At 41.3% G+C, this 27,056-nt stretch overlaps 2 protein-coding genes across 12 annotated transcripts in view; one reads left to right on the top strand and one right to left on the bottom strand.

Annotated features, from left to right (window-relative positions):
• Nucleotides 1-6,955, bottom strand: part of CWH43 (cell wall biogenesis 43 C-terminal homolog) — a 30,959-nt gene extending 24,004 nt beyond the window's left edge. The window contains exons 1-3 of one of the 4 annotated variants that reach the window (XM_048049960.2): nucleotides 6,808-6,955; nucleotides 6,533-6,676; nucleotides 777-968 (exon numbers count right to left, since the gene is read on the bottom strand). In XM_048049960.2, coding sequence (XP_047905917.2) covers nucleotides 777-968; nucleotides 6,533-6,539 — 199 coding nt within the window. In that variant the 5' untranslated portion in view covers nucleotides 6,540-6,676; nucleotides 6,808-6,955. Of the gene's footprint in view, nucleotides 1-776; nucleotides 969-1,964; nucleotides 3,618-6,532 lie in introns of those variants that run through there. The other 3 variants (XM_048049962.2, XM_048049961.2, XM_048049959.2) reach the window with 3 other exon arrangements.
• A 1,697-nt stretch (nucleotides 6,956-8,652) lies between these two features.
• The window catches only part of OCIAD2 (OCIA domain containing 2), a 26,682-nt gene continuing 8,278 nt past the window's right edge, over nucleotides 8,653-27,056 (top strand). Inside the window, exons 1-8 of one of the 8 annotated variants that reach the window (XM_066995863.1) lie at nucleotides 8,653-8,868; nucleotides 9,840-9,977; nucleotides 12,201-12,294; nucleotides 13,146-13,199; nucleotides 15,246-15,293; nucleotides 16,008-16,104; nucleotides 17,471-17,558; nucleotides 26,123-27,044. In XM_066995863.1, coding sequence (XP_066851964.1) covers nucleotides 9,918-9,977; nucleotides 12,201-12,294; nucleotides 13,146-13,199; nucleotides 15,246-15,293; nucleotides 16,008-16,104; nucleotides 17,471-17,552 — 435 coding nt within the window. In that variant the 5' untranslated portion in view covers nucleotides 8,653-8,868; nucleotides 9,840-9,917 and the 3' untranslated portion in view covers nucleotides 17,553-17,558; nucleotides 26,123-27,044. The other 7 variants (XM_013172735.3, XM_013172732.3, XM_013172731.3 and 4 more) reach the window with 7 other exon arrangements.

Here is a 27,056-nt window from a genome sequence, read left to right as displayed (position 1 = left end):
CCTGCTTCTGAACTTGGAGGTAGCTGCCAAATCTTCTCCCAACAAACTTCCAGAATATCAACAAGAGATAAGACTTGTGCTAGTTTGCTGAAGACAAAAGAGGGAAAGAGGGAATTCCAGCAAGTCTTGGCTTAGGAAGGGGCATGTGCAATGGGTTGTGAGGAAGTTGTATCTTAAATTTAATATCAAATGTTCTGCCTGTGCAACTGATGGAACATGAGAGTCATTTCACACTCAGAATGAGTCTATAACCCCAGCAATACGCTACAGGCATATAGATGCATTAAATGAAGAAAAAAAACATATATTCCAGAGCTTCAAAAGTAAATATATTAAAGAACATTTCACTTGCAGCACACTACATTTATATTACATAGCCCCAAGCTGTTCTGTAACACCTCATCTCTAGCCATTGTCAGAGACACAGAACTGCTATACAAAAAACACCTGCTCTATTCTTCTCCATGCAATATTGACAACTTTTTCCTGTTGGGCATGACTTGTACTAATTTAAAAGCCTCTAGAAATAAAAGTGAAATGAGATTTGCCTTGAATTATTCAGAACAGGTCTAAAAGCCAACATAACGGATGCAAACAAAATTCCTCTGACCGTATCCACAGGCTCAAGAGAAAAAAAAAGCCCAAGTTCGTGAGAGCAAGAACTTCTTATTTCTGTGTCTTTCTAGAATCCTCTGAGTCTTGAGACAATTTGCAACGTTTATTGTTATGCCTTGATAACAAGATGGAATCTATAAGTCACTACAGTGCATACTCACCAACCATAGTCAGTCTCAGAAGGGCTAGGATGTACTTATTGTTAGCCAACCTCCAAAAAGGACCGATTATCAACAGTAATGGAGAAAAGAAGGCAACTGCAAAAACTTCTAAACCCGTGAGTGCCAGCGTCTGAAGGGGGAAGTAATAGATCATCGGTGGCAGACCATGGTAAAGAGACCAAGAAATGTAGCCTAAAAAAAAAGAAAAAATAAATACATCGTACATTTTCTGTAGCAAGGCTTCCTGGAGATTACTAAAAATATACCATTTTATACCTCTAAATACAGAATACTAAATATATTAGAAAGTAGTTCAAGTAACAGCAGCCACTTTCTGTGAGGAAATATTTGCTGTTTCAAGTCAAACATTTTTGCCAGGAAATAGAATGGCGAGAAGAAGACAGCTCTTCTCCAGCTCAGACCACAGTGGTCCCTACTTCGATCTTCAGAGAAGGACTGTTCAGTCCAGGGTAGCGCTAGCACTCAGTGGGAACAGCGCTGCCTAAATAAGTAACCCACCCACAGACCCAGGGCTCCTCAGAGGGTGGCTAGATGGATCGTTCTACTACATCTCGCTTAGCACAGGGGCTGGGCGTTGATGCTGAAAGGCTGCTCGGCTCTGCACGCCAGAGAAGCCCCGGTGTGGCTGTAAGCACGGTGTGTTCTGCTCCGCTCCCCTGAAGGCACCTCGCTCGTGCACACGGTGGGATCTCCCGTGGGGTCTGCAGGAGGCTCACCGAGCACCTGAGGCTGACAGACCCCAGGCGTGACCTGAGGGCGACCACCCTCAGGGCTGCAGCTTGGTCGGGGCAGCGCTGCTCCTACAAACACCTGTGCAAACATCAGCCGCCAGCACGCAAGGGTTCCTCGACTGACCCAAGGGTCAACAGGCACTAGAAAAAAGGGGAAGTGTAATGGTCTAAACCCGAAGAACGCTAACCAGCGGCCGTTTATTCACATTCCAAGGGGTGATCTTACTTTAAAGCACCTTTCATCAGCGGCATCTCCCCGCGGCCCCTCAGGAGCGCCCCGGAGCCCCCCGGCTCCCCTCAGCCGAAGCCCTGCCGCTCCCTCGCCCCTTCCCCGCCGCGTCCCCCTCAGGGCACGCCGCCTGGTCCCGGGCAGACCCCGGCGCTGCCCTCCGCGGCCGTGAGGGAGGAGGCTCGCCCCGGCCCCGCCGCCACCTACCGAGGAGGCTCTCGGAGAGAGCGGCCCTCCACAGGGCGGCCATCCCCCCGCCACGCCTCGCCGGGGGCTTCGGCGCCTCTTCGCCCGGGAGCCGAGCGCCGGGGAGCCGAGTGCCAGGCGCCGCCCGGATCGCCTCACCCCGGCCGCCTCACCCGGCACGCGGCCGATGGGGACCGGGAGCCGCAGCGACGCCTGCCGGAGTGCCCGGCACGGCTCGGCACGGCATAGCCCGGCACGGCACGGCTCGGCCTCCGAAGGGGGCTGAGGGAGCCTCTCCCCCCGGAGCTGCCGCCGCTCCCCCGCCTCAGCCCGAGCAGCCGTCGCTGGCGCAAATGGCGGCTCCCTCACGCCTCCGGTTGCTGGGGGCTGAGGTCAGGGGTTCCCTTCCATTCTCTTTTCCCTTCCCCTTTCTCTTTAGTGCTGGTGAGGGCGAGCACTGACCCACACCTCAGCCCCCGGGGTGGCTGCGAAGATGGGCAAGCCTCAGAAGAGGTGCAGCTGGAGATGCTCGTGGTGGCCAGGCGTGTGCCGAGGTGGCACCGTGGCGAGGGGATGGCACGGTCAGCATGATGTGAAGAGATGTTCGGTTAAACCAGGTGTTTCTTCGTGGAAGTCACGCTTTGCGAGTTAGAAATGGGCGGCCCAAATTTATTCTTCACTGCTCGGTGACAAGAGAGCGTGAATAGATGTTGCCTCACCGCTACTGAAGGAACATTCGCCCACGGGCAAGCACGAAGACAAGCAAAGGATTGCCATCCCACAGGATGGCAAAGCAGGAGGTGACTCACTTGCTGCTTGCATAAATACATGGTTGATTACCCCTTAGTACATGGGGGGTGTCAGTGGTGTCTCCAGATTAGCGCTGTGCCCACCTGAATGACATGTCCCCAGACTAAGGACTCCTGATAAGAAATACTGTCTGCAGAAATCACCAAAAGAAGCATTTAGTTTGCTGAGATTTCTGGGTTGAGGCTTAAGCCACTGTAGTTGTCAATTTTAGAAGAAACCCTCCGTTATACAAGCCTAGCCATGATCACTACAGCCAACTTACAGCAAAAGGATTACATAAACAAAAGCTAATTTTTGTAATTTCATTTTTGGCATAAAACATACATTGGTAACTATGAATTAAGAAGTGCATTTGCTGTTGGAATACATTGCCTTCTTAAATTCTATTAATCTTCGTACATTACCCTAGGAAGCTGCCAGCTGTATCTTATAATTTCTGTTAAACTGCTGTACCACTCTAAATAAACCTTAGGATAAGCATTTTATTTGCTTTACCTGTGAAATTCTAAATCCATAGGAGTAAACTAAAAAAAAACAACAGCGGTATTTTGGTGGAAAAGTCAACTTCTCTAGGGCAGGAAGAGTGAGACTCGGGTTTAATGGCCCTCCTTCTCTTTTCTCTTCTTCAAGATCCATGTCACTAAATGCTTCTTCCATTTTATTTATTTGAGAAAACTTCACTTACGGCTGGTTTAAGATTATGCAAGTGATGACACCATTTCATCTGGCTGTGGCATGACGCCAAGGGAACACATAAGGTGAGATCAGAGTAAACACAGAACATGGCTGCTTTTCTAGCTGCACAGCACGAGTGTGATGCTCACAGGACATATTCAGCCAATAAATATTTGAAACAATTTTGCAATACTTTTTGTAATTATAGTATCTTGCTTCATGGTTTAGGAGTGGAGTTCCAGTAAAACTAGACACGTTTGGAATCATGAACCTGACATGCTTGTGTGGCTTCCATTAAACTCACAATGCAATGAAAATAATGCAATTCCTGGCAATTTTAGCCATTGTATCCTGAGTACTCTCTCTCTGAGATTCTTAGTAGCTACTAAGTTTGGCTTCAGACATAACATAACAAAGTTACAATTCCAGTTCTTTTTGTAGAGCTGACAAACAAATAGGCACCTGCACTTGGGAGGGAAGAGGGATTTTTTAAGTGTAATGTATTTTGAAATGAAAACAGATGTCTTAAATATAAAATCTCAACACTTACAGGGTGTTTTGTTATGCATATATGCATAAGAGTGTTTTTTCACTACAGTTTTTTATTCTTGGAGTGCTGAATGTGTAGCTGATAATAATAATAATAAAGCAATAAATAAATTATAAATAAATAATAATAAAGCATTGAGTCTACACAGGAATACAATTATGGCAAATCAGCAAATATAGCTGATAGCATACTACAGTGAGAGTTTCTACTCACAGAAGAAGGAGCATCTGTATTTTATAATATTGTTTAATATACTCTGAACATAAGGCAGACAAAATCATATCTGAATTTAACAGAATTAATGGGCTCAAACTGTAGAGCAAGAATGTTTTAAAACCCAAAGTAAACGCAGAATTTTATAGAACTGTCAGACACCTGGGAGAAATTGGCTTTGCATATTGCCCAGTAGAGATGTGTCTGATGAGGCACGATTAAGAAGCGGAAGAAAGTGCCAGAGAAATAGAGGAAAACACCATAAAAGTACAAGTTGAGGATTAAGAACACTATATCAGAAAAAAAATGGTGTGGTTGAGTTTACAGTTAGGCACCTGCCACAGCTGTAGTGGAAGCACAAAGACTTGCAGGTCATTTGGTGCCTGTTTACACAACAGTGTAAGCTTCTTAATCATTACCTTTGCCGCTGTTATGCAAATCTCCATATGTATATTTATACTTATAAACATTAAATAGACTTGGTTGTCATTTTCTCAAGGTTACAGTAAGTTGGCCCCAACAAAATACTGTTCATTTATTACACCTGTGCTGAAGCATAACCTCACCTCTTGTAAATTAGCCGTAAAAACAGGACTAATAAATACTGAGACTCACTAGAGACCTTTTTCAGTAAAATGGGACATACGCTAACATTGCCCCAGAGTCATTCCAGTACTGTACTCAGTAGAATGGGTCTTCGTTCACTGTAGTATGTATTAGAAATGTCAGGTACAATCAAGTCCGATTACAGGATTTGAGCACCTATAACCTCATTGAATCTGCCAGCGTTGCAGGACTTTGCTGTAGAAGAGGAAGTATGCATACAGCTATACAGCTTTAGAGAAGACAAAACCCTGTGGTCATTTCACTGCCTTCTTCACTCTGAAAAGTGAAAATCCTAAACCTTGAACATCTGATAATTGTCAGCCATTCCTCTCTATTAAAAGATAAGCCAGACTGCATGTAAAATAGAAACAAGTATATCCAAGAATCAGATAAGCCAGGGCTTAAAAATAATATTACAAGATTTCTTGTGCATAGTGAGGACACAGTTTAATGTTTTACTCAGAAGTATGTTGACTGTTCCCTGCTGTGACTTTTGAAGTCTCTTCATTCACCCTGAACTCCTATTTCCATTAGCATGAGAACAATGCCCTACAGTGTAATTCTTATGTGGTTTTCCATGCTCTAAATGCTTTTATTACTGATATACTTTTTTTAACCACACTGTACTTGCATTACTTCAGGTCTTTGTTTCTTGGGGATTTTTTTCAAGCAATTAACAGTCTTTGTGTTTCTCTAATAGACAAACAAACCGTTTTTATCACGCTTTGTAATAGTTCCTCTTCTTTCATCTGCTGTATGCATATGTGGAGTGTTAATGTTAAATACGCACACTGGGAAAGCTTTGCCATTGGTGTATGTGATGAACTTCACGATCCTGGCAAACCTGCAGTGTTTTCTAAAAGGTTCTTCGGAGAAGCAGCCACAAGTCCTGTACATCTTATCCTACCTTGTGAAGCCTCAGCTCCTTGACATCCTTGTAGTCTGACAATAGAAAATTCCGCAGCCAAGCACTGAACTCATTATTGGTTATTTCTGATGCCTTTTTAAAAAGCTTTATAAATAAAGGTGTTTTGTTTTGTTTTCCTGGGAGAGTCAAGGATCTCTCTTTTGGTTTGTGTTTATTAATCTGAAGCACCTGCATTTATTGGTTTCTATCTATCAAGTTCTGTCCATTTTCATAGCTCTGAGGTACATTCTGGTAAATCTTAAGGAGAAATAGTGTTTGAGAGACATATTCAATCATGACAACCAACTCTTGTCTTCCAAGTTCAAACTAACAAGAATTCTAACCTGATTTTTAATGGGCACTTTTGCACAAGAAGGTACAAGAATCCAAGCAAATGCTATTCCCAGGAACATATATGTCCCACAAGGAAATTATTCCACTGTTCTTTCATTTTATGACCAGCTTAAGCTGAACCAGCTAAGAAATAATTGTTTTTTAGGAACTCAAGCCACATGGGATTTGCTTTTATAATATTGTTTTTCACAATAGGATATAGGCAGTATCTTTTTTATTTTTTATGTGTGATTTAAAGGATACCTCTTAGATCATAGGAGATGTAGGTTTTAACATATAAGAATAGGATTTATAAGAGCTGTTTTAGTACCTAACTCCTGCCAAAGCCCCACACAAAGAGGACATTTTGCAGCAGCAATGATCTGGCTTGGCTGGTAAGAGTGAGCTAATACTCCGGGGAAAGGGGCTTCAAATAGCCAGGATTTCTGGAAGCTGAAAGCCTTTTTGGACCTAAGAAAGTAAACTGTGACTTACCTGTCATGTTTATTATGAAATATAGACACTGAGGTCATGCAAGAGAGGGCAGTGTAATGTTGATCTCACAAGCTATTAATTTCACGATAAGCACTAAAGCGTTGTGTCGTCATTTAGGCTACTCTACTGAAAACGACTGTCTCACTGTAAAATAAAGAAACAGGACAGATTTTATTACAGTGCAAAATAAAAATCTATCGACTTGCCTAATCATAGCGTTCAAACCAAAGCGGATAAGCAACGCTGGTCGCTCTGAAATGGCCGAAGGGGGGAACCTGTCGCATCCTCTGCAACGAGGGCCCCGGCGGCCGCGGCCGGAAGATGGCGGTGGAGGCCGGGCAGCGGGCCGCGGCCTGCCCTCGGGAAAGGAAGGGAAGGGAAGGGAAGGGAAGGGAAGGGAAGGGAAGGGAAGGGAAGGGAAGGGAAGGGAAGGGAAGGGAAGGGAAGGGAAGGGAAGGGAAGGGAAGGGAAGGGAAGGGAAGGGAAGGGAAGGGAAGGGAAGGGAAGGGAAGGGAAGGGAAGGGAAGGGAAGGGAAGGGAGCCAGGGAAAGCCCCCCAGGGCCCAGGCTGGAGGGAGAGGCTGCCGCCAGCCAGGGCCTCGTTTTGCCAGTGCTTCTCCTTCTTAACAGTTTCTCAACAGCTGCTCTGCTGGCTCTCCTTCGACATGGAGGCCTGGGTTTAAAATAAAGTACTGTTGAGAGGATAGGTTTGAGACATCACACCCCTTTTCCTCCTTTCCCCTTTTTCCTCAGTGGATGCTCAGTCCTAAAAGGGGTCTCTGAGGTGGTAGCTAGGTGTCACAGAGATTGCTTTACTTCAGTGGCACCTGCCCCAGGTGAACGCTTTGTGTCTCTACTATAGATCACAGTCAACCTCATGGAGCAGTTAACACGTGCAATTTTTGCTTCCCACCTTCTTCCTTGGGTAATCTTAGAAATTGCGCAGCCACAATTCCTGTCTGGAAGGCGACTTACTGAAAACAAAGGAGATGAAGATGGCAACTCCCACAACCCAAACCAGAAGAACTCGGCTATCTTCCTGCATGCTCCTTCTTTATCAATCAGTTAAAAGAATCAAAATTGAGGGATCTTTCAGGAGTCTTTTAGTACCCTTTTCATCTGTAAATTAATAAACAATTCAGAACATTTCTCATAAAACAGGAAAAAGTTTTTTGAATACTGGATCCTTACAAACCACATTGATTGATTCATGTGTTATATAGGCATTTCAGTTAAATAAAAAATGCATAGTTGGGGATTTCTTCACAAGGCAGTTAAGAGTATATACAGTTCATTCATACCTTAACAATTGCATAGTTAGGTTGAGAAAACGGCAATAGTGTTACGGTAAAAATGTGCAAAAAACTTGTGTTTGTTCAACAGTTCAGTGCAAATAAATTTATTTTGGAGAATGGAGGTTGTCTTTCCGAGACACAATGCCCTCAAATACTGGAACATTTCTAAGTTCCTCCGGTAGGAGGCAGCATGTGCGCTGAGTACTGGTATTAGTAGTTCAGTTTAATAATACTTTGATGACCTGGACTCTCTCCTTTTGCCACATTCTTGCCATTACAGCTTTCAGCTTTCATTCCAAGTGGGAGAGGTAACCAGGAAGCTGCTCAAAGGGCTACCTATTGGGGGGGATTCGTCATTATGTTGAAGAGGAAGTGTTGTCTAATAACTTATAATTCTGAAGAAATGTATTCTGAAGAAAACATATGAGGTTAATGGCAGGCTGCAAGCCATTTGGTGTTCAAAAGGGATTTGAATAATGCTCTCAGTGATATGCTTTAACTTTTGGTTAGCCCTGAAGTGGACAGGCAGTTGGACTTGATGATCTTTGTAGGTCTCTTCCAACTGAACTTTTCTAATATATATATTTTTTTGCATTATTTCTTACTATATATTATTTATTCTCAGCAATTTTGTCTTTATGAAGATGTTGCACTTACATCTGTTGCAGCAGTTAGAAACCTCATCAGTCGTTAATATTTTCCAGTCAAGCTTTTTACGCAACCGTCTGCACAGAAAGGCTTCTTGAGCAGATAAGAATATGAACATGTCGTGTCTTTAATTGAAGTAAATCACTTTAAAGTTTTATGCATTTTTTGCATCTTTGATCTCCTTTTTTACATTGAGTGACAAGAGACTGACAGAAAATTAAATTGCTTTTAGTCAGGGTGAGGCAGACAGTGAAGGGCTGGTGGTTTTCCCAACAATATGTGGATTTTCAAGCTTAATTTTTTTCAGACACAAGGGTCGTTGTCATTTTTTGAGAGTGGCTGAGAATAAAGCAAAGCTGAGCAGTGAAAGAAGTCACCAGTTTTGCAGATTTGCGTGAGTACAAGGCTTAAATGAGACTTTTTACCAAGGTGAGAGAAGGTCACGTTGCTTCTGCTTCATCACTTAAAAAAGCATTGCTGTCTGAATGTCTGATGTGCATGAAGCAGACACTACATGAACTTTACAGCTGTGTAACTGACCCAAAAATAAGCACAGGAAATGGTTTATACAGTAATATTTTGAATGCCAAAAACCATTCAGGTTATTAAATTGTTGCATATGCTTCCTATTTAACTCTGTCCTTCCCGGTCACTTCAGCCTTGCTCAGTGCCACAAGGTACTTTCTGAAAAGCAGCCGTGCTATCTCTGATGACAAAGAAAGTGACAGACCATGCAGGAAGACGCTAGGTTAAAAACCACAGTTTTGATGTTTGAATTACTCTAGAAATAAATGGGATTCCTTCTTGCTTTTCCCTAGTAGCATAAGTTTAAGACATGGAAGATGGCTTATATTTGTTCTTCTTATTTATTTATTTTTTTAAATTTTCATCTGCAAATGGATTGTGTTTGTTGGAAATTCAGGTGTGGTTTGTGATAGGCTTGCATCACAGGTGTGTGGAATCAAAACTTTATTTCAGAAAATGAGGGTAGAACCTGTACAGGGATTTTTGACAGCACACTAAAGATGCTAAATTTTTGATCTACAATACAATCAACATTAGAAAGGTTTTGGGTGGCTTACTCATATTTGTTCTCATTTCTTTATGATTGAGAGTGCTGTGCTACGTGATGTTTCAGAATATAATTGTACTTAATGACTTTCCTGTTTGAATTAGGCTGCCTGTAACTTTATATTGCTAATATACTGTTACTGTGCTGTAAACTGTATATAATTGGGTGACTGGATGCAATCTGCTGTGAGAAAATAGAGTTGTATTCCTTTTAACTTGGACATTACTGTCTCTAGGTAAACACTGAATTTGTGCTGTTAATATGATACTTTGGCTTCTGATCTTTGCACCTAGGAGAAAGAGAGAGAGCTAGGTATAAAACACATCATTTCTGCTGACTAAGGTTAGCAGCAAAGGACAAGGAGAAAGACAATGTCTGCTGAAACTACCAAAGAGGAAAACCAGACGTCTCCACCTGTGCAAGTTGGATGGGTAAGCTGCCTTTTCTCCCTTTTCTTCTTGATGCTATTGCTAGGGAATAAGTGGGAGTTTGCTTTGTTCATTCTTACTGAAGAGAGAAACAGAAATCCTTTACCTTGAGCCAATGAAGAGAAGAAGGGGCTGTGTGTTCTACCTCCTCATTCACTGGTCAGAAGGCGAGGCATTTCTGAGTCTTAAGCCCCTGGTAGTGGTCTTTGATTTATGCTACATGAATTACATTAGTTACAAACTGTTAGAGCCTTGGTGTCTGAGTATTCATTCAGTATAATCTGTCCCTGTGTCGAGGTGTGTGTGCATGTGTGTGTGTATATATTCAGAGCAAGAACTTGCCCTACTGCTTTACAGAAGCTGAGAGATCCCCTCAGCTGGAGAAGTCAGCTACCCATGGGGGTTCAGATTTTACCATAAGCATGTAGTTACCCAAAAGGAATTTAAATGTGGTCTGACCTTGCTGATAATCAGTCACCGTCAGAGAGCGACAGAACTGGGCTGCTGTGTGAGGGAAGGTGACCTGGGAGCCACAAGTGACAGCAAGGCAGGCAGGGGTTGTGACCTTGTGTGCAAGGAGTACAATCCCACAGTATCCAAAGAAGAGGAGCACAGTAGATCCAGTGATATTAACCAGACAACCCTAATTGATTGCTGGATGATTGCTGGGCACGTCCATAGGAATAAGGCAGGTCTGAGGGTAAAGCAGGAAGTCCAGTTAGCAGGGCAAGGTAAAATCCTCATGGCAAACAGCCAGGTACAGGCATACCTAAAATGCAGTTAAGGCGAGGGCCTGACCTTAAATGCAGTTCCTGAGGCAAGAGGCGGAGACCTGGGGCACAGCTTCTAGAAGCTCTTTCTCCCAGCTTACCTGTTTTCACAGAAATCTAATTCAGTGCTGTACAACCCTGCCATATGAGAGCTGACTTTGAGCCCTAACACCCTGGCAGGGTGTGTATTGGGGCAGAAAGGTTGCAAAGCTTGTTGCTGATCTCAAGGCTCTGGCACTCATTACCTTATCTTTCACTTAGCCTGTTTGGATTTTATTGTATTTGCTGTGACCTTGCTGTGAAATCAATTTGAAGTCAGTTCTCTGGGGTTTATGCAAGCAGCACTGCTGTTAACTTTGGTGGGAGCAGTGCTTGAAAAAGGACCAAGATTATTAATTAGCTAACATGTGAAATGGGTGGCTGCAGCTCGTAAATGCATTTTGTTGTTATGTGTACAAAATTATGAGCTAGTTGGGCATAAAATGAGTTAGTATCCTGTAGTAGCCCAGTGTATTCTTTTTCCCAAGCTACCACTTGTTCTATGAAACATAAGTTCTTTTGCTTTCAGTAATAAGTACATTTGTAGGTGGTGTGGTCTTACAGAAAAATGCTAACATTTCAGCTAATTTTAGCTCATGGTAATGGCTACAGAGATCCTGGAGCAAGAATTTTGGAGTAAGGACTGTCCTGTATGTTTCAGATGTCCAGTAACGATACCGTAAGTGCTAACAGTGATAACCAAGTCATCTCTTAAAGAAAGAAAAATAATCTACTGATAATCACATCTCAGTACTCAGGACAGTAGAATGAAAGAGAGAATACTGTCACTTTTTCTTCAGTTACACTAGAAGGGGGAAAAAGAGCTATCCATTAAACTAAAACCAAACCTGTTGCCAAGCTAATTATTATGAAGGTGAAGCCAGTGTAGTTGACTTCAGTTAATGTCAAGAATATGTTTAATCTGCTCAGAGAGAAAGTCAGGCTAGTCAGGGGAATCTGACAGAGCTCGTTTTGGTCCTGTTCAGAATACCTGCAAAATCTGCTCTTGCTGAACTTGAACTGACTTCAGAACTGGGCAGAACTTCGTTTTTAGAAACTGCCACGCTGACTTTACTTCCTGTAAGTTCTTTCTCGGAAAGCTGTTTTAGCTCATGAGAATAGAATGGCCAACAGAAATAAAGCAACATACTTCTGGGGTAAGTAGCACTGAGCTATTTTAGGAAAGTATAGGTCAACAGGATGAGCGGTTTTAACCTGTGTAGTTCTTTCCGTGACTGTATCAGGTTGTAAAGTATTAAATCTCACTGCTATCAAGAAAACAAGGCGTTTGGCTTGTTTGGATGGGTTTTGCATGGTATTTTATTCATGCATTAAATTATTTGTCTTCTTTAATGGATTTATTTTTTTCTTCCTGTGAGGTTAAATTCAGTAAGCTAACTCAGGTTTATCCTTTCAGCCCATGTTCTATTGTCCCATCTCACAAGTTCACAGTGATGGAGAGATTGCAAAGATCCGTAAAGAATGCAGAAAGGAAAGTTTCTGGTACAGAGGTGAGTGATCCAAACTTTTTCTTAACACACCGATAATGATTTCTTGATTTAGCTGTGCAGAATTGGCTGCAAAATGCTGTGCCATTTATTGCAGTGCATTGTTTTTAAAATTGAATATTATTGGGGGTTAACTCTGCCACCGTAGTCTAAGCTGAGGAATACTTCAGTATAAAATTATTAGATTATTTGTGTAATAATTGTAGGTAAAGGTGGCTGAATTAAACTCTTTTCTAATATGAACTTTAACAATCACAGAGCTGGCATTACTCATGAAGTCAGTAATTAAAACAACATTAGGCTTTTTTAACTTTTTTTGCGTACTTATGTGTGCATTTGAGTGAAAGGGAGACATGGCTACGTGGCTTGGGTCTGTGAAATTCTTTAGGTGCTAGGACATCTAAAAGATTAAATATTTGGTGTTTTAGTGCCTTTTGAGCTCACCACGTCAGTTTGTAACTAGATTATACATTTTCTGTAAGAACATTGAAAAGTATTTCAGCATTTAACTGGAGCTGCTGCCATTACTTGTGTTGCAGTATTGAGGGGAGTTACTGAGATTACAGAAGCTAATATTTAGTACATACATGTAATGTGTTAGCTCCGGATGTCACAGCATGCCTAAGGTCTGGCAATGCGTGAGCACATCCTTGCTTTGAAGAGACAGTAATCTGAACAAGCAGGTGTTATAGGGAATTAAGATAGCACACTGTGTTAATTTTTAGAAGATAAGTAATATATTCAAAATTATAATAATATAAAACATGGATTTAACATGTTAAAGTTATATATTTAACAAATAAGTAACAATTTTTGGCTGATCCCAGATACGTTCCTTCTTTTTATTTTTACAGCTCTTCCTTTGTCTCTTGGGAGCATGCTTGTCACCCAGGGACTAGTCTCGAAAGGTAAGTAGAAAAAAATACACGATGGGCCTAAGTTACGAAGTTGAGACTCTGGAATTCCAACTGAAATACAAATTTCCCCAAAGCCTGCTGCTTTTCAAGATCAATATTCTTCTCACTCATCACCGTCGTTATAACGATTTGTTCATTGTGTATGCATTGCCGCATTCATTCTTTTGAAAGAAGATGAACTGAAAAGAGAATTCATGACTTAAAAGACTGGTGGTGGCTAGATTCTGTCACCATGATCACGTGTACTCGGGTAGAGACTTCTCTGGGGCTGCTTGTGGGGCAGAATATTGTACAACCTGAGCAGGGGCATCAGAAGCTGGTGCTGTAACTCTGTTTATTTGAATAACGCTGGCAGTCATTTTACAGTGACCACATACCAATATGAATACAGCTTTGGTGCAAAGGGACAAGGAATGCTGCCAAAGTGAGGAGACAGAGGGTTCTTTATAGGGGTGGCTTGCAATCTGCAGGCCAACACAAAAGAAAATTGTATTCTGTTTATGTGGTGAGTGAGCCTGCTTCTACACATTGCACCTTGAGTTCCCCTTCTGGGGATCAGGACTAATAACAAGATCGAGGATAGTGTTTCGGGCAAAGGGCATCCACCCTGAAGATTGCTGTGACAGGGGTATCCCACAGGAGAAAATAATATAGTCCTTCAGCCTGCGTCAGCAGCTGGTTACAGCAACAGCAGATGGGAGGAGAGAGAAATCACAGGGCCTGAAGGAAGAAGGAGACAAGAATCCAGGGGCTCCAAGGGACAGGTGAAGGAGCAAATGGAGGAGGTGGAAATGGCTCAGCCTTTTCTCACTGTCTGTGGCTGCAAGTCCCTTGCTTTTATCCAGCCACTAGGACCATGCTTCCTGCCTCAACTCATTCTATTCTGAGATGGTCAGGAGGACAAGAGTGGGGAACCTGGAAGTTGTGCTAGACCACAAGGGGCTAATACGGATTGCCTGATGCATCCTTGACCTATGAGGTTGTAGGCAGATAGGGAGGGAAAGGGCAAGGATAAGTGTGTGAGGGAAGGCAAGGGACTGCATACATGTTGCTGAAAAGGGTGAGCAGCGGTGGGAAGGGCGCGGGGTTGTCACAGTAGCTACCATGCTCTGGCACTGGGTCGTCTTCGCAGTTTTTCTCCATTGTACCTGGACATTTCAAGGCTCATTCCAGCCTGAATGCTCCTCTGCCTAATTGCTGCTCTCAGGCGACTGCAGCACATTGGCTCTAGAAGAAGCTAGAGCTTCCTTCAGAGCCTCATTAGTACTGTCTGAAGGCACGTAACAGCGAAACCCGTGTTTGCTTCCCTTCTCTTTGCCATGGCAATCTTGCTGCGTGGAGCTCCCCTCCACAGCATGGCGCTCCCGTGCCAGACACACGAGGTCAGAGGCATACTGGTTCCAGTTCCTGGTGCTAACTGGGGAGAGCTGGATTTTGGTAGGAAAACCTAAAAACAATCATTTAGTCTTATTACTTGTTCATCACGCTGTATTCTCTTAAAAGCCAGTTTGTCAGTAGGATCTCCCCCCTCCAGAGAAGACAGCTAGATATCTGTGGTACAGTTTACCCTAGTCTGATCAATACCGTCAGGAGACTATTGCAGAAGAGTTTGGGACTGCTTCTCTCAGCACAAGGAGCAGGACCCTAAGTAAGAGATCTGAGATCACTATTAAATATAAGGTTGGTTTGTGCTGAAACACAAGCCATCATCTCCTCCTGCGGTGCTGCAGGTGTCGCCATTGGGAGCCATGCTGCTTTCATATCGATTTATGCTCCAAACCACTGCCTGAAATGAGTCCTGCAAATTCCAGATAACTTTTTTCCTCCTATGATTTAGGACTGCACCAAAACAGGTGCACTAAGAACTAGTGGAATGGAAAATGTCCTGGTGTTCCTAAATCTAAGTGGATTTTAATTTTTTTTTTGTACATTCTTCACCTTCAGAACTGAAAAAGCTTGTATGAAAAATACCATCTTTGATTTTGAATGCTGGTGAGTTTCTCAACTGAATACGTATTCTATTTTCTTTTATTGTAGGCATTTTGTCAGCAAACCCAAAACTTGGAGCATTACCTAAGATGGCAAGTGAGTTGGACCTAATTCTAAAATAAAGATTATTTACAGGCGATGTGCAGACCCCAGATGCATCTCTCCGAATCTCTTTTCTAACTCTTCCTTTTTGGAAATCGTGAGATGTTACCAGAGTGATTTGGGAAATCATAATTCTGTTGAGTTTAAAAATAAATATATATGAAATAAGATTTTTGTAATGTAGACATATTCAGTGGTAGCTTATATTTACTTAATCTATCCTCTCAATTTGGTAAAAACTCACATCACCTTTGTTTTATAAATATATAATGTTAGCCTTCTTGATCACCCGTGCTTAGCAGATCACATAGTTTACAATATCAAGGAAACACTGTACTCTGCTATAGAAAATAATATCTCCTTTTCATATGTTCATTTGATATATCCTAACTGTCTAGTTTATAACTGTGTTGACAAAATAAAAAAAGTTCAGAGACTGTACAGTAATGTGACTTTTAAATGGCAATACATGAAGTTGATTCCTTTTTCAGCAGAAGCTCAATGGAAAATTGAGAATGTTGAAGTAATATTTTTATTCTAAAAATAATATTCTATTATTTTGAAATAATCCCTGTATAACTTTATATACGCTTGTAACATTCCTGGAGAAAACATGCTACATACACTTCATCATAGGATTAAACTGTAGCCACTTGCAGACTCTTGATGTAAACTCTTGCATTAATGTTTTGTTATCTGTTTCTATAGTTGCTGGTGTCTTGGGCTTTGGCATAGGAAAGATGTCATACATAGGAGAATGCCAAAAAAAGTTCCAGAAAATTGGTTATGGTCCAAAAAAGAAAAGGTTTGTGTTTATTTAAATCATTATTCCTAGATCAAAATAGTCTAAAAATAGTAAAGATGATGCAGCAAAACTATGAATGTAAATTCTGTAGTCAGGTCATGAGGTACTACTTCTCTTATGTTCTTAGACTACATGTGACAGTATTAGGAGCTACTAAATATTCTTCAGAAAATGAAAATTACACTCAATGTATTATCTGTTACTGGGAAATCCTTAATTTAGATCAAATTATTGTACTTTTGAAATGTGATGGTACAACAGTTACCAGTTCTCTTTTCACTTAACGTTGATCCTCACAAAGTGTCAGACAATCTTCTCTGATATCACTTGGGCCTTTGAGTCCTCCTTGGTATCATATATGAGGCCAACTGTACTGCAGGTTATTTCTTTTTACACTGTGCTCATACCTTAACAACAATTTCAACCTTAACACACATTTCGACTTCCTTGGCTTTGTCTGAACGTACACTGTCATGTCAAATCACGAAGAGCACCGACTGCAGAGGCATTTTTTCCTCCTTGCAACCCTGTGTCATGGATGTCAATGCTTGCCACCTGTCAGCGCCATGCTCTAGGCATTGTTTTCTGAACTTGATGTAAAGTACTCTTCCCTGTCAAATCGCACTTTGACTTTCCTTCTAACCTCCTCCTTCAGCTGCCAGTACTACTTTTCATTCCCAATATGGTTTCTCGTATGCATCTTTCACACATAAAACGCACTTCCAAAAATCCTGTCCACAAAATCGCTCTCATCTGTCCTTTCACATCTTTCCCACAGACCCCAATGCGAGCTTTATGCCTGTGAAAACGCCTTGCTGATAATGGGAAGCTTCATCGTTAGTATGTCTCTGGGTCTCTACTGCCGTTTTCCCCTCACATAACAAAGCTATTCCTTTTCTCACATGGTGATACACAGCTGGCTCTTTGTCACTCTTCTATAACAAAACTTTTGCTCCTAACTCTGGTTGGTCACTATTGCTAGGTGCAAGGGCAAGGGCCATCTTTTCCTGCTTAGACATTCCTGTTAAATTTTGGTGATTGCTGGAAATAGTAGTTAAGAATAATAATTAAGGGTTTTGGTTGAGAATTATTAATTTATTATTATTATTATTATTATTATTATTATTAATTAATTATTATTTGGTTGAGAATTATTTGGTTGAGATTATTAAGAATAATAATTAAGGGTATTGGTTGAGACATGTAGATGTAATCTTCTTCAGTTTATGTGAATTAAAGCAATTACAGCAATTGGAGAACACAGGCAAGATTACTTCTTCAAGAACATTTATCAGTATGCTATATGGTTGTATTAGAAGAAATCCAGCCAAATTCTCGAATGCTTTATTTGCTTTCAATATTGTAGGCATTGCCATCACCCTTGCAAAGAATGTGAAGCGAAACTGAAATCAAAGGAGAAAGAAGGCTCAATTCCTTCAGCACCTTAATCCCAGGTAGGCATCCTTGACATTTAAAATAAGTTTTCATTTTATTTTCCATGCTGAGTTTGTTTTTCATGCTGTGCATTGTTCAAGGAAATATTATCTATCCGTGGTTAGTTTTTTTCTAATTATAGATATTTTTTTGCTTTACATACCTTTCACTTTAATTTTAAACACCTCATTTCTGAAGAATTTCTCATTTTTCTGTAACTGTCTTAATAAGAGTGCTGCATATTTACCTAACTGGAAATAATATGGATTGACTACTTATATGAAAACAAATGCAACTCCTTTCTATTTCTAACTTTTAACTAAAGAATCAAATAATTATGGCTAACGTTAATATTTTAAAATACATTGAGATACTGAGATTCTAAAAGCAGACGTTTGTGGGTGGATTTGTTTATTTTTTATTATTTTTTTATTTTTTCCCCCACATCCAGTACTATGGTTTTGCCAGAGCCTTGGTGAGGGCACTACAAAAGCAGTGCTATCCTGGGAAGATAGGGGGGTGAGGAATGAAAGAACAACCACACAGCATGGTGGGGGAGTTGACCCATGTGATGTTTTCTCCCCAGAAAGGGGAAAGGCCCCTTTGAGAAAAAGGAGGGATTACAGGCTGGAAAGCAGGAGAGTGTTTAAATTCACTTTCACTCTTTGTCCATGGAAAAACAGGCGTGCAGCTGGGCTTTCTAAAAGCATTTTCACACGTTCTGCTTGTGGTAATCTGGCCTACATTTCTCACAGGCAGGAGAACGTGTGAAAGTGTTTGCAAATAGCTTGGCTGCAGGGAAGAGAGGGAGCAGAGGGCCTGTTTGAAATCCTGCCATGTGAGTTTCTTACGGCTCTAACTGTAGCTCAGAACAGAAGTCTGATGTGGAAATGATTGGATTAAGTCTCTTTGGCCTGTATTACATAGGAATTTGGACAAGGATGTCAATAATGGTCCCTTTCTTGCTCTAAAGTGCGTTGCTGCAGACAGTCCTTAAGGAGGAGTATCCTTGCAGAACCTGCCTACCTGCCCAGGAGCAGAGATTTTAATGGATGTTTCAACAGAAAGGATTGTTACAAAGGAAGCCATTAGAATAAATTCCCTATTTTCATCAACCTTGCCGCTGCTTGAGTGTTTTATGTCAAGAGCTGCAAGGGCTCAGCACCTGTCAGAAAAGACACCTTGGCTCAGGCTCACCTCATAGGATTGCTGCCAAAACGGGCAGTGCATCTCTTGTGGAGATCTCTTGTGGAGATCATGGAGCAGTGTGGCCAGCCAGATCGGCTTCCTGCTTTAGCTAAAAATCAAGCCCTGGAGGATAGGGAAGGAAAAAAAAAAAACAAAAAACAAAGCCAGAAAACCTTTCTGAGGGGTAACTTGCTAGTACCAGCACAAAGAAGGGAGAGAGCCAGACATAGCTAACTGTGATGGAATGACACCCGAAATCCACTAGCAGTCATGAGCTTTGTTATGTCCTTGCACTACTGTGCTGGTTAAGTGCCTTTGCAGATTTTCTCTCAAATTAATGTTTGCTAATTTTTGTTTGTTAATGTTTTAATTTGTAGGCCAATATTCTCACCCATTTAAAATAAAGACCCCAAAGCATATTTAATTGAGGATGAACAATTACTACCTGAGTACTAGAATTAAGCGTTGATGGCTATGGTGGGATTTGCCTCCATTGTTTGTCAGGGCTGGATCTTGCTGAACCTAAAGTCCAAATACAAGAGACCTTTACTTTCTCAGCCTTTTCCCTTTTTCAGACTTCCTGAAAGTGTTATACACCTTCTGGTGTGTAAGTACCGATTAGCTTTTAAACAAATTCCGAATTGTCTCAAATACAAAAGAGTCTTGCAGCTATATGAAGGGAAGAATGCAGGATGCCACAGGTGCCTCCGTGTTCTTCCCAACGAAAATGGGTCCTGGGATTTCTGTTGTGTGACCGTGCTAAGCACACATCCCAAGCTTTGGCATTGCCTAAGAGGATCGCCCAGTTAAAATTGTGCTCATGCTGCTGAGTCCAAGGGCAATTTCTATTACCCTCAGGGACTCTGCAGAATTCTCAGAGCAATCACCAAGAAGCTGCACATTTCTCGTTGAAAATAAGAGGCTGCTCAGCTTAATGATTTAAATGATGTGTCTTTTGTCCAATTTACAGATCTGGTGAAGATAACAAAAACTCTACAGATCAGCCTCTTCTTTCAAGTCTTTATTTTGCAGAAAAGACATAATGCCTTTAGTTTAGTGTAAATCACCTTACCTGAAGTAGCTCCATAATCTTAGCATGGTTCTGTCCATAGTAAAAAACAGTTTCTCGTAATCTCGTAATGTACTTTTTAGTTTCTCCTCTCTGTTCTCAGCATGTGCTTTTTTTTTTTTTCCTCCCTTCAATGCAGTTTAGCCTTAGTGCTGAAATAGTAGAGTTGAGAAAGAAACCTGAGGGTACGTTCTGTATACAAACAGCAGTACATACAAAATTTCATGTTGTATCTCAGCAAATCAAGAGCAGACGCTTCCTCAAACACGGTGACAGTGTTGACTTGAAAACCAAAAGCACAGCTTCTGAAAGGCTGGCTTCACGGTCAGTCGGTAAAAACTGTCTGCTGTGGTTTTGGTTGGTGGGTTTTTGTTCTACGCTGTGCCTACAGTTTGTGTTCCCTCTTGAACTACCTGAACACAAAAAGACTGCAGGCAGGAAGTACAGAATGTAGAAGTAGAAAGTAACTATTAATTGGTTACAACGAACAAAAGATATTCCAGATTTAACAAGCTGTTAGACTGAATGCTCGCCACCTTGATAAAGGCAAACTCTCAGAGGTCGTTCCTGTGGTCACTGTTACCTCCTGGGGGCTACTGGGTGGGTGAAGACAGCTTTGCTACTTAATCGTTGCTTTACATGTAACTTTGTTCAGGTTCCCTATTACTTTGCTGTAATAAATTTACTGTTATAGAAAAATTGAGGTGTGGTTTTTTTTTTTGGTTTCCTAAATTTATTTCCATACTTTGCAAGAGTCACTACTCTGATGAGCTAATTGTGTTAATCTAAGTTCATGACTTACTGTGGTACGGTTACGAAAAAGGGCCCTTTGTGAATCTAAGCTGCATTAGCACTAAATTGGTGCATATCAAAGGAAAAATGAGCACAGCTTATGGGCAAACTGTTCTTTAGAAGGTGTTTAAAAGCATTTTTCTGTACTTCGGGGGATTTACGGTCAAATAATTCTTTAAGCCTGTCAAGTGTCAAGCTCCCCATAATGCTCCTTGGTTTGGGAATTAACAGGGCTGTATGTTTTGGTAAGGCTATTATTTAATTTTGTTAAAATACAATTTCTCCTGTGTTGCTTGACCAACAAATCTAGTCAAGGGTGAAGCCGGGCAACAAGCCTTTGTAACGAGATCGTAGTGATGTTGCAATATTTCTTAAGCATGACTTCAAAATTTTAAAATAGCATAAAATGTAAGGTAACTGACCCCCCCAACAGCACCAGCTATAAAAGGACAGGGAAGACCCACAACACATTCTGTACCCTGTTAATTAGATAAAACTGGGGCCAACTGGCTTTCATTGTGCTGTGACTTACATGTGTGTTTGAATCTTCCAGGTGGCTGGACGTGCATTCGTGGGGTGAAATCAAACAGATGCTGGAATATTTTAGATTGGGTGGTTTAGAAGACCTAGCTAAACTTTTCAGCTCCGTAAGGATTGACAAGGAGATACAAAAAAGTGGCTTGGCAGTTCCCAGATGAAGTTTTGCAGGAAAGCAGATGCTTAGAGTGTTAGTAGTTATACCACATGATGCAGAAAGGACCACTTAAATGCATTCTGATTATTTTGTTTTATGCAAAAGGAAGACAGGACGAGCTGGACAAAACCTTCTGTGCTTTTATGGCCAGACTCTCAGGATCTTTCTGCTTGGGATGATAAGCTAATTTTGTAGTAATTGCGTACAATTTAATAAGTTAAACTATATCGACTGTTCCTATGACACATTCCATGCAAGCTGGTTAAAGAACTTGTTTTTCTTGATGAGAAAGATGAATGCATTGAACTATTAAAAAAAATCACCTATTATTATTAAAAAAGTCACCTATTAAAAAAAATAGGGAAAGATTTGAGGTAATCAGTTGCTTCCATTATCTTTGTCTGGAATACAAGAGGAAGAAATCTCCAGGAGGAAAAATAGTTGATTTTATAAAGTATTAAGCATTGTTTGTAGAGTGCTAAAACTTTTTGTAGTATTTTCTTGTCCTAGTAAATGATATACATTCCCATTTGGCAGAAAGATGTTACAAAAAGGCTAAAAAATCCAATGAACATACACAGCTTCCTACTAGTCATGTGTACCTGGAAAGTAGGGCTTACCTCACCCAGAAATTAGGGAGTGTAGCTGTGTGCTTAGGGATACCACAGCTTCGTTGTAGTCCACAGCCCGGAGAGAAATAGAAAATGTTACATATCTGATTGCTAAAATCAATAAATTTACAGAATTCAGCTGTAATGCATGCAAAGTGAATAACTTTATGTAAGCCTCAATCCACTCCATTAAATTATGAATAGAAAAAGGAAAGAGTGTAAGAGGAAACCTATGGTGACATTAACCTCCAACGCCTGCAATATATTGCTTTTCTCTGGGAACTTTCCTATCAGCCATTGAAAATAATTTCACTAATACTGTATTCAATCCTATTTTAGAAATGTAGTTGTGTTTTAGAAGGGAAAACAATTGCAGGTTGGAAACAAGGCACGTTGCTGTTAAAATCCTGACTTCGGGCAAGCCAGCTGGTCTGTCATTCTCATTTAAAACTGGGAATGAAGAGGAGATGAAAGCTTACTGATCAAGTTTTTATAAATCTGTACCAAAAGTAAGATTTGGGGCATATTCTGTTACATTTTGAAAGAGACTGGGATGATGGGCATGCTGAGCACCCACAGCTAATGGGAGGGCAGGGCTCTGGGAGAGGCCAGTAAGCAGAGCACCAGCTCTGGGGCAGGAGATAGGACAGCAGCCTGCTGGACCAGGCCAAGGGGACGTGTGAAGATGCAGCTAGCTCGGGTGCCACTCTGGTACCTCCACGAGCGATGCTAATTTGGGAGAACAAGTTTTCACAGCAGGACGTTAACACCTTACAAAGCTATTAATGTGTTTTTGAAAGAGTGGCCATGTGGACAAAGGGATCTACTCCTTCCTGTGCATCTGCTGAGTCGTTTGTTTTGTTTTGAGAAGGCTTCCAATTAATTAGGCTCTGAAGAAATAAATGGGACAGTTCTCAAGGGCAGTTCAAAATCTAGAAGGCTTGAGAAGGCTTCTGGTCAACACATTGACAGAGAATCTGCCAAAGGAAACATGACCACATTTATTGATGACAAAATGACAGAAGAGCTAAAAAAAAACCCAAAACCTCAGTGCTGAGAGACTGAGTAATAAGCCTCATTGTCATCAGTAGCACATGAGAAAAAATGTTAATTGCATCGTATGTCTGGTTTTAAATTACTCTGACATTCTCAGTACGGAGACTGGGGAGTCATGTTGCATGGTTTTCTGAGACAGCAGATCTGTGGTCTACGACAGCCAAAAGGCAAGTAGAACATAAAACATTCCTAGGAAAATATAGACGTGTAATACATAGTGTGCCCTTATCACGAACATTGTGGTGCTTCCACTCAAACGGTGCACAACAGAGCTGAGATACACAAAAGGGGAGGGGGAAAGAACGATCAGAGGTAGAAAATGGTTTCTTCTCAAGAAATGAATTAAGTAACTCTCCAGTTAAACAAGCCAAGATGAGGAATATAGTGTCTCCATCATCAAAGACGAATAGGGAATGAGTAATTGCTGTTTTTCATAAAACGACAACCAGTCAGCACTCAGTAAAATCCAATTTAAATTGAAAGAAGCACTTCTTTACACAGCACAATTCTGTTACTGCCACAGGATGTGGCAAAAACAAACAAAAAGGCTCCAAAAGGCACCATCGCCCCAGAGAACTGGTGGCTGTGAAACATCTGGATTTGCACGCTCCAGCTGCAGCCGTTGTCTCAGGAAGCTCTTACGCTCTGATCACTGGAGGACAGGATGGTGTACTAGTGCAGGATCTCTTTTTAGCTGAGGCGGGAGACAGGACCACCATTACAGCGATTCTAATGTTCTTATAGCTCTTTAAAAAAAGAAACGAAAAAAAAACCACAACACAAGCTGAGAGTGTTGCCAAATGAAACAAAACATGCAGTTAATGCTTAAAGTGAAGATTGAAGCATCTTTATGTACAGAGAACACAAGATCAAAGACTCCTGAGGAAAGACATATTGTAATGAAAGGGATTTATATGTGGTTGTTTTCTCTGCTTACTAAGGGTAAAGCAGCATTAGCATGGGAGCAGAGGTTTTTCCTGTCATTTTTGACATACAGATTGCCTGAGAGCAGTGGCATGTCCAAAGCAAGTGCCAGAAACAAAAACCACTTACCTGAAGTTTTAAGTGTTACTTCTCACGTGAGTGTCTTTTGATCATTCAGCAGCAGCGCTGTGCTGGTAAGTCACATGGGCAAGCTCAGGTATTTCAGAGCAAGAAGCAGCTTTAATACCTCCTCCTAGGGGCATACTTAAAGCCTACCCTTCCCTCACTCCAGCTGTAGGCTGAGATCTCTGATGACTGCAATGGACATGCCCAAGCTTATCTCCTGCATGTGTAATACTTAAAATAAAAATCCGAAACCTTAGCCAGCAGCAAATGCTTGCCACTTAATCTCCCCCAGTCTACTGCTTAGCTCCGTGAATCAAGCAGATCGTCCTACCCTCAGAAGCTGCCCTCGGCGGCTGTCAGGCACAAAGCCTGCCCTTGTCTGCCCCGGGGTTTCCTACCAGGCTGCCCGGCAGGTGGCTGCTGGTGGGTCGGGCAGCTGCCCCGCCAGCCCTGCCAGTTCCCCTTGTTCATTATCCCCGGCCTGTCGCTGCACAGAACTCACGGGGGGCTGCGGGGCTCCTCCTCGCGCACTTGTTGCTCCCGCAGCCTTCACAGCCGTGCATCACCTAGCAGGTAGAGGCTAAGGAAGCAAATACGAATGTGAGAACTTCATAGAATGTAAGGGGACGAAAAAATGGACTTAGCTCTTCAGTGTAGCCATATGCACTGACTGCAGGACACTATATACCAGCAGAAATGTTTTCTATGTAGCACTGTGTATTTCTATGATGTAGACATTGTTAATAACCCACCAATACTGTTTAGACATCAGCTACTGCAGCCAGTCACCCTTTTCTGTATCAGCTATGCTATTATAAAATGTTAGTTATCCTAAGACACTTACGATAGCAATGACATTTAACATACAGAATTAAACCAAACAAAAATGATTCTACAAAAATTATTTGTGTCATTAAATTTATATAGAACTTAAATTTTAGCTTAATTAAAACTTAATTAAAAAATGTACTAGAAATGTGCTTCCAGTGTGGATTAGAAAGAATAAATCATGCATATTATTCCTGGTAAGGAATGAATTTGCCATTTTGGGCGTTGGAAGCAGTTCATGCTAAGATTGCGTATCCCAATTCTACACATCATCACTGAGCAGCAGGAAGAACTACAAAAAGGTTACACACTAGGGATTTTTTATCCTAATTTACTTGCAGTTTTGGCAAAGGCAATTTATCAAACCCTTCATTTCTCCTTCATCTTACAAGTTTTTTTCTCAGGTTAACGATAAGTGAAAGCTATATTTGATTGAATATCCTTTGTATCCAACTCTGTATTACCATTCTGCTATAGATGGTAAAACCTCAGGAAATTTTGAATCTCTTAATTGAAAAAAATAACAGTAACTGAGTAAAAATGAGTAAACAAGTGCTAAGTATTAAAACACTAACATATAAGTAGCACAGTATCAGCATTGTTAGCGTTAAAGAGAGTAAACAGAAACAAATGCTTTAGATGATGGCTATTACTGTGTGATTCTTTCAGAATTATAGTTTTAATTTATCTGAACGCATATAAATGAATCTGCAAGAGATTGTCATCTACTAGCCAGCAGCTCTCTCAATAGCTGTTTACTTTGGTCACATTTTACAACCTGAGTGGCTATGTGTTTCTAGTTTTGCTTTATTGCTTTACTTAAATAAAAAATACTATTTTTTTTCTTTTTTTCCCCTTGTTATGTGGAAAGAACAATTCCCTTGTTGCTCTTATGACCTGGGACCTTGCCCCGGCCCAGGCTGTACATGTATGAGATGCTCTGGTCCTGTCCTTGGTTCAGGGCTCTTTCTAATGCAGCTACTCAGGAATCCCTCAGAACTTCTGTCAGGTGCTGCTGGCTTACATCCAGTTCTTACATTAGCAAAGAAAATATCTAATCTATGGACTCCAGGCATACCTGTGTGCAAACTTACTTTGGCTTAGCTGAAGTAGTGCAAACCCCTACAAATAGCCCTAAGGCAAGAGGCTGACACAGCAAAGAGAAGCAAATTTTCCCATTTACTGCCTCGAGATTGAAATCCAAACACGATCTGTTAATTTCCCTAAGCCATTTAACAGGCCACCAAGCTACAAAACGTAAAGGGCTATTTATAGTGCCATTGTGTCCTTTAACAGATTATGGAGATAAGCCAGTCTGGCTGCAAACCAGAAAGAATGTGTTGCAAGCAAAGCCTCGCTACCGAAGGTCTGATGCACGTGTGGCAGCCGAGGGCCGTAGCTGGATGCACAGCTGTGCCGCGCGCAAGGACGGACCGGGTTCCTCACTACGAACAACCATGGGGAAGACAAACAATTCTTCCAACAAATAGCAGACAAGTCAGGAAATCTGTGGGCTTGGTTTGGAATAGTGCACACTATTTCCCCCTTCCACAAACCTGCTTTAGCTTTCATTAGGTAAATCGAATTATTTTTCATATACACATTTCTCTTCAATTTAGATGTGTACCAAACAACTTCGGCAGGAACAAACTCCTCAAAAGGTCCCACTGTGTTCTTACTTTGAACACGTCCCTCAATTTGGGCAAAGACAAAAGCATTTAGGACCAGCATTTTGTTAGAGCTTTACCAGCTGCCAAAGAGCTGAGGCACTTTACACAATTCTCTCCCTCTCTATGCTCATGCACATTAGTAACAACAGATTTTAGGACAATGCTACCAAATCCTTTAAATTGGCCATGCAGCTGCTTATTGTTAAGAGTTTTAAGAAACAGTGAGAGCAGTTACTTTACAGCCTTTTTAGAATTGTTCACAGGGAAAAAAAAAAAGACTAATTTGCTGGTGTTTGCTTTAGGGTATAGCAGTTAATTTTTTACATAATTAAAGTTTATTCTGAGGAATAAAAGAAAATTTATTTAGCTTTACAATAAAGGTGAATTGAGTTAATTCACATTTATTACGAACACACAGGTATGATGGCCCATAGGACAACTTCAGCTCTTTTTTAATGCCACTCTCTTTGTTGTTAGGTCAGGCTGTAGAAGCAGCCAATTGGAAATGTAAGTGGTAATGCAAAGCAAAATTCTTACTGTGCTGTCTGGAGCACTGAGGG

The sequence above is a fragment of the Anser cygnoides genome, chromosome 4, assembly GCF_040182565.1.
Source record: "Anser cygnoides isolate HZ-2024a breed goose chromosome 4, Taihu_goose_T2T_genome, whole genome shotgun sequence".
NCBI classification, from domain to species: domain Eukaryota; kingdom Metazoa; phylum Chordata; class Aves; order Anseriformes; family Anatidae; genus Anser; species Anser cygnoides.
Note: the sequence above shows the minus strand (reverse complement) of the source record. Positions and strands in the feature narration are given on the sequence as shown.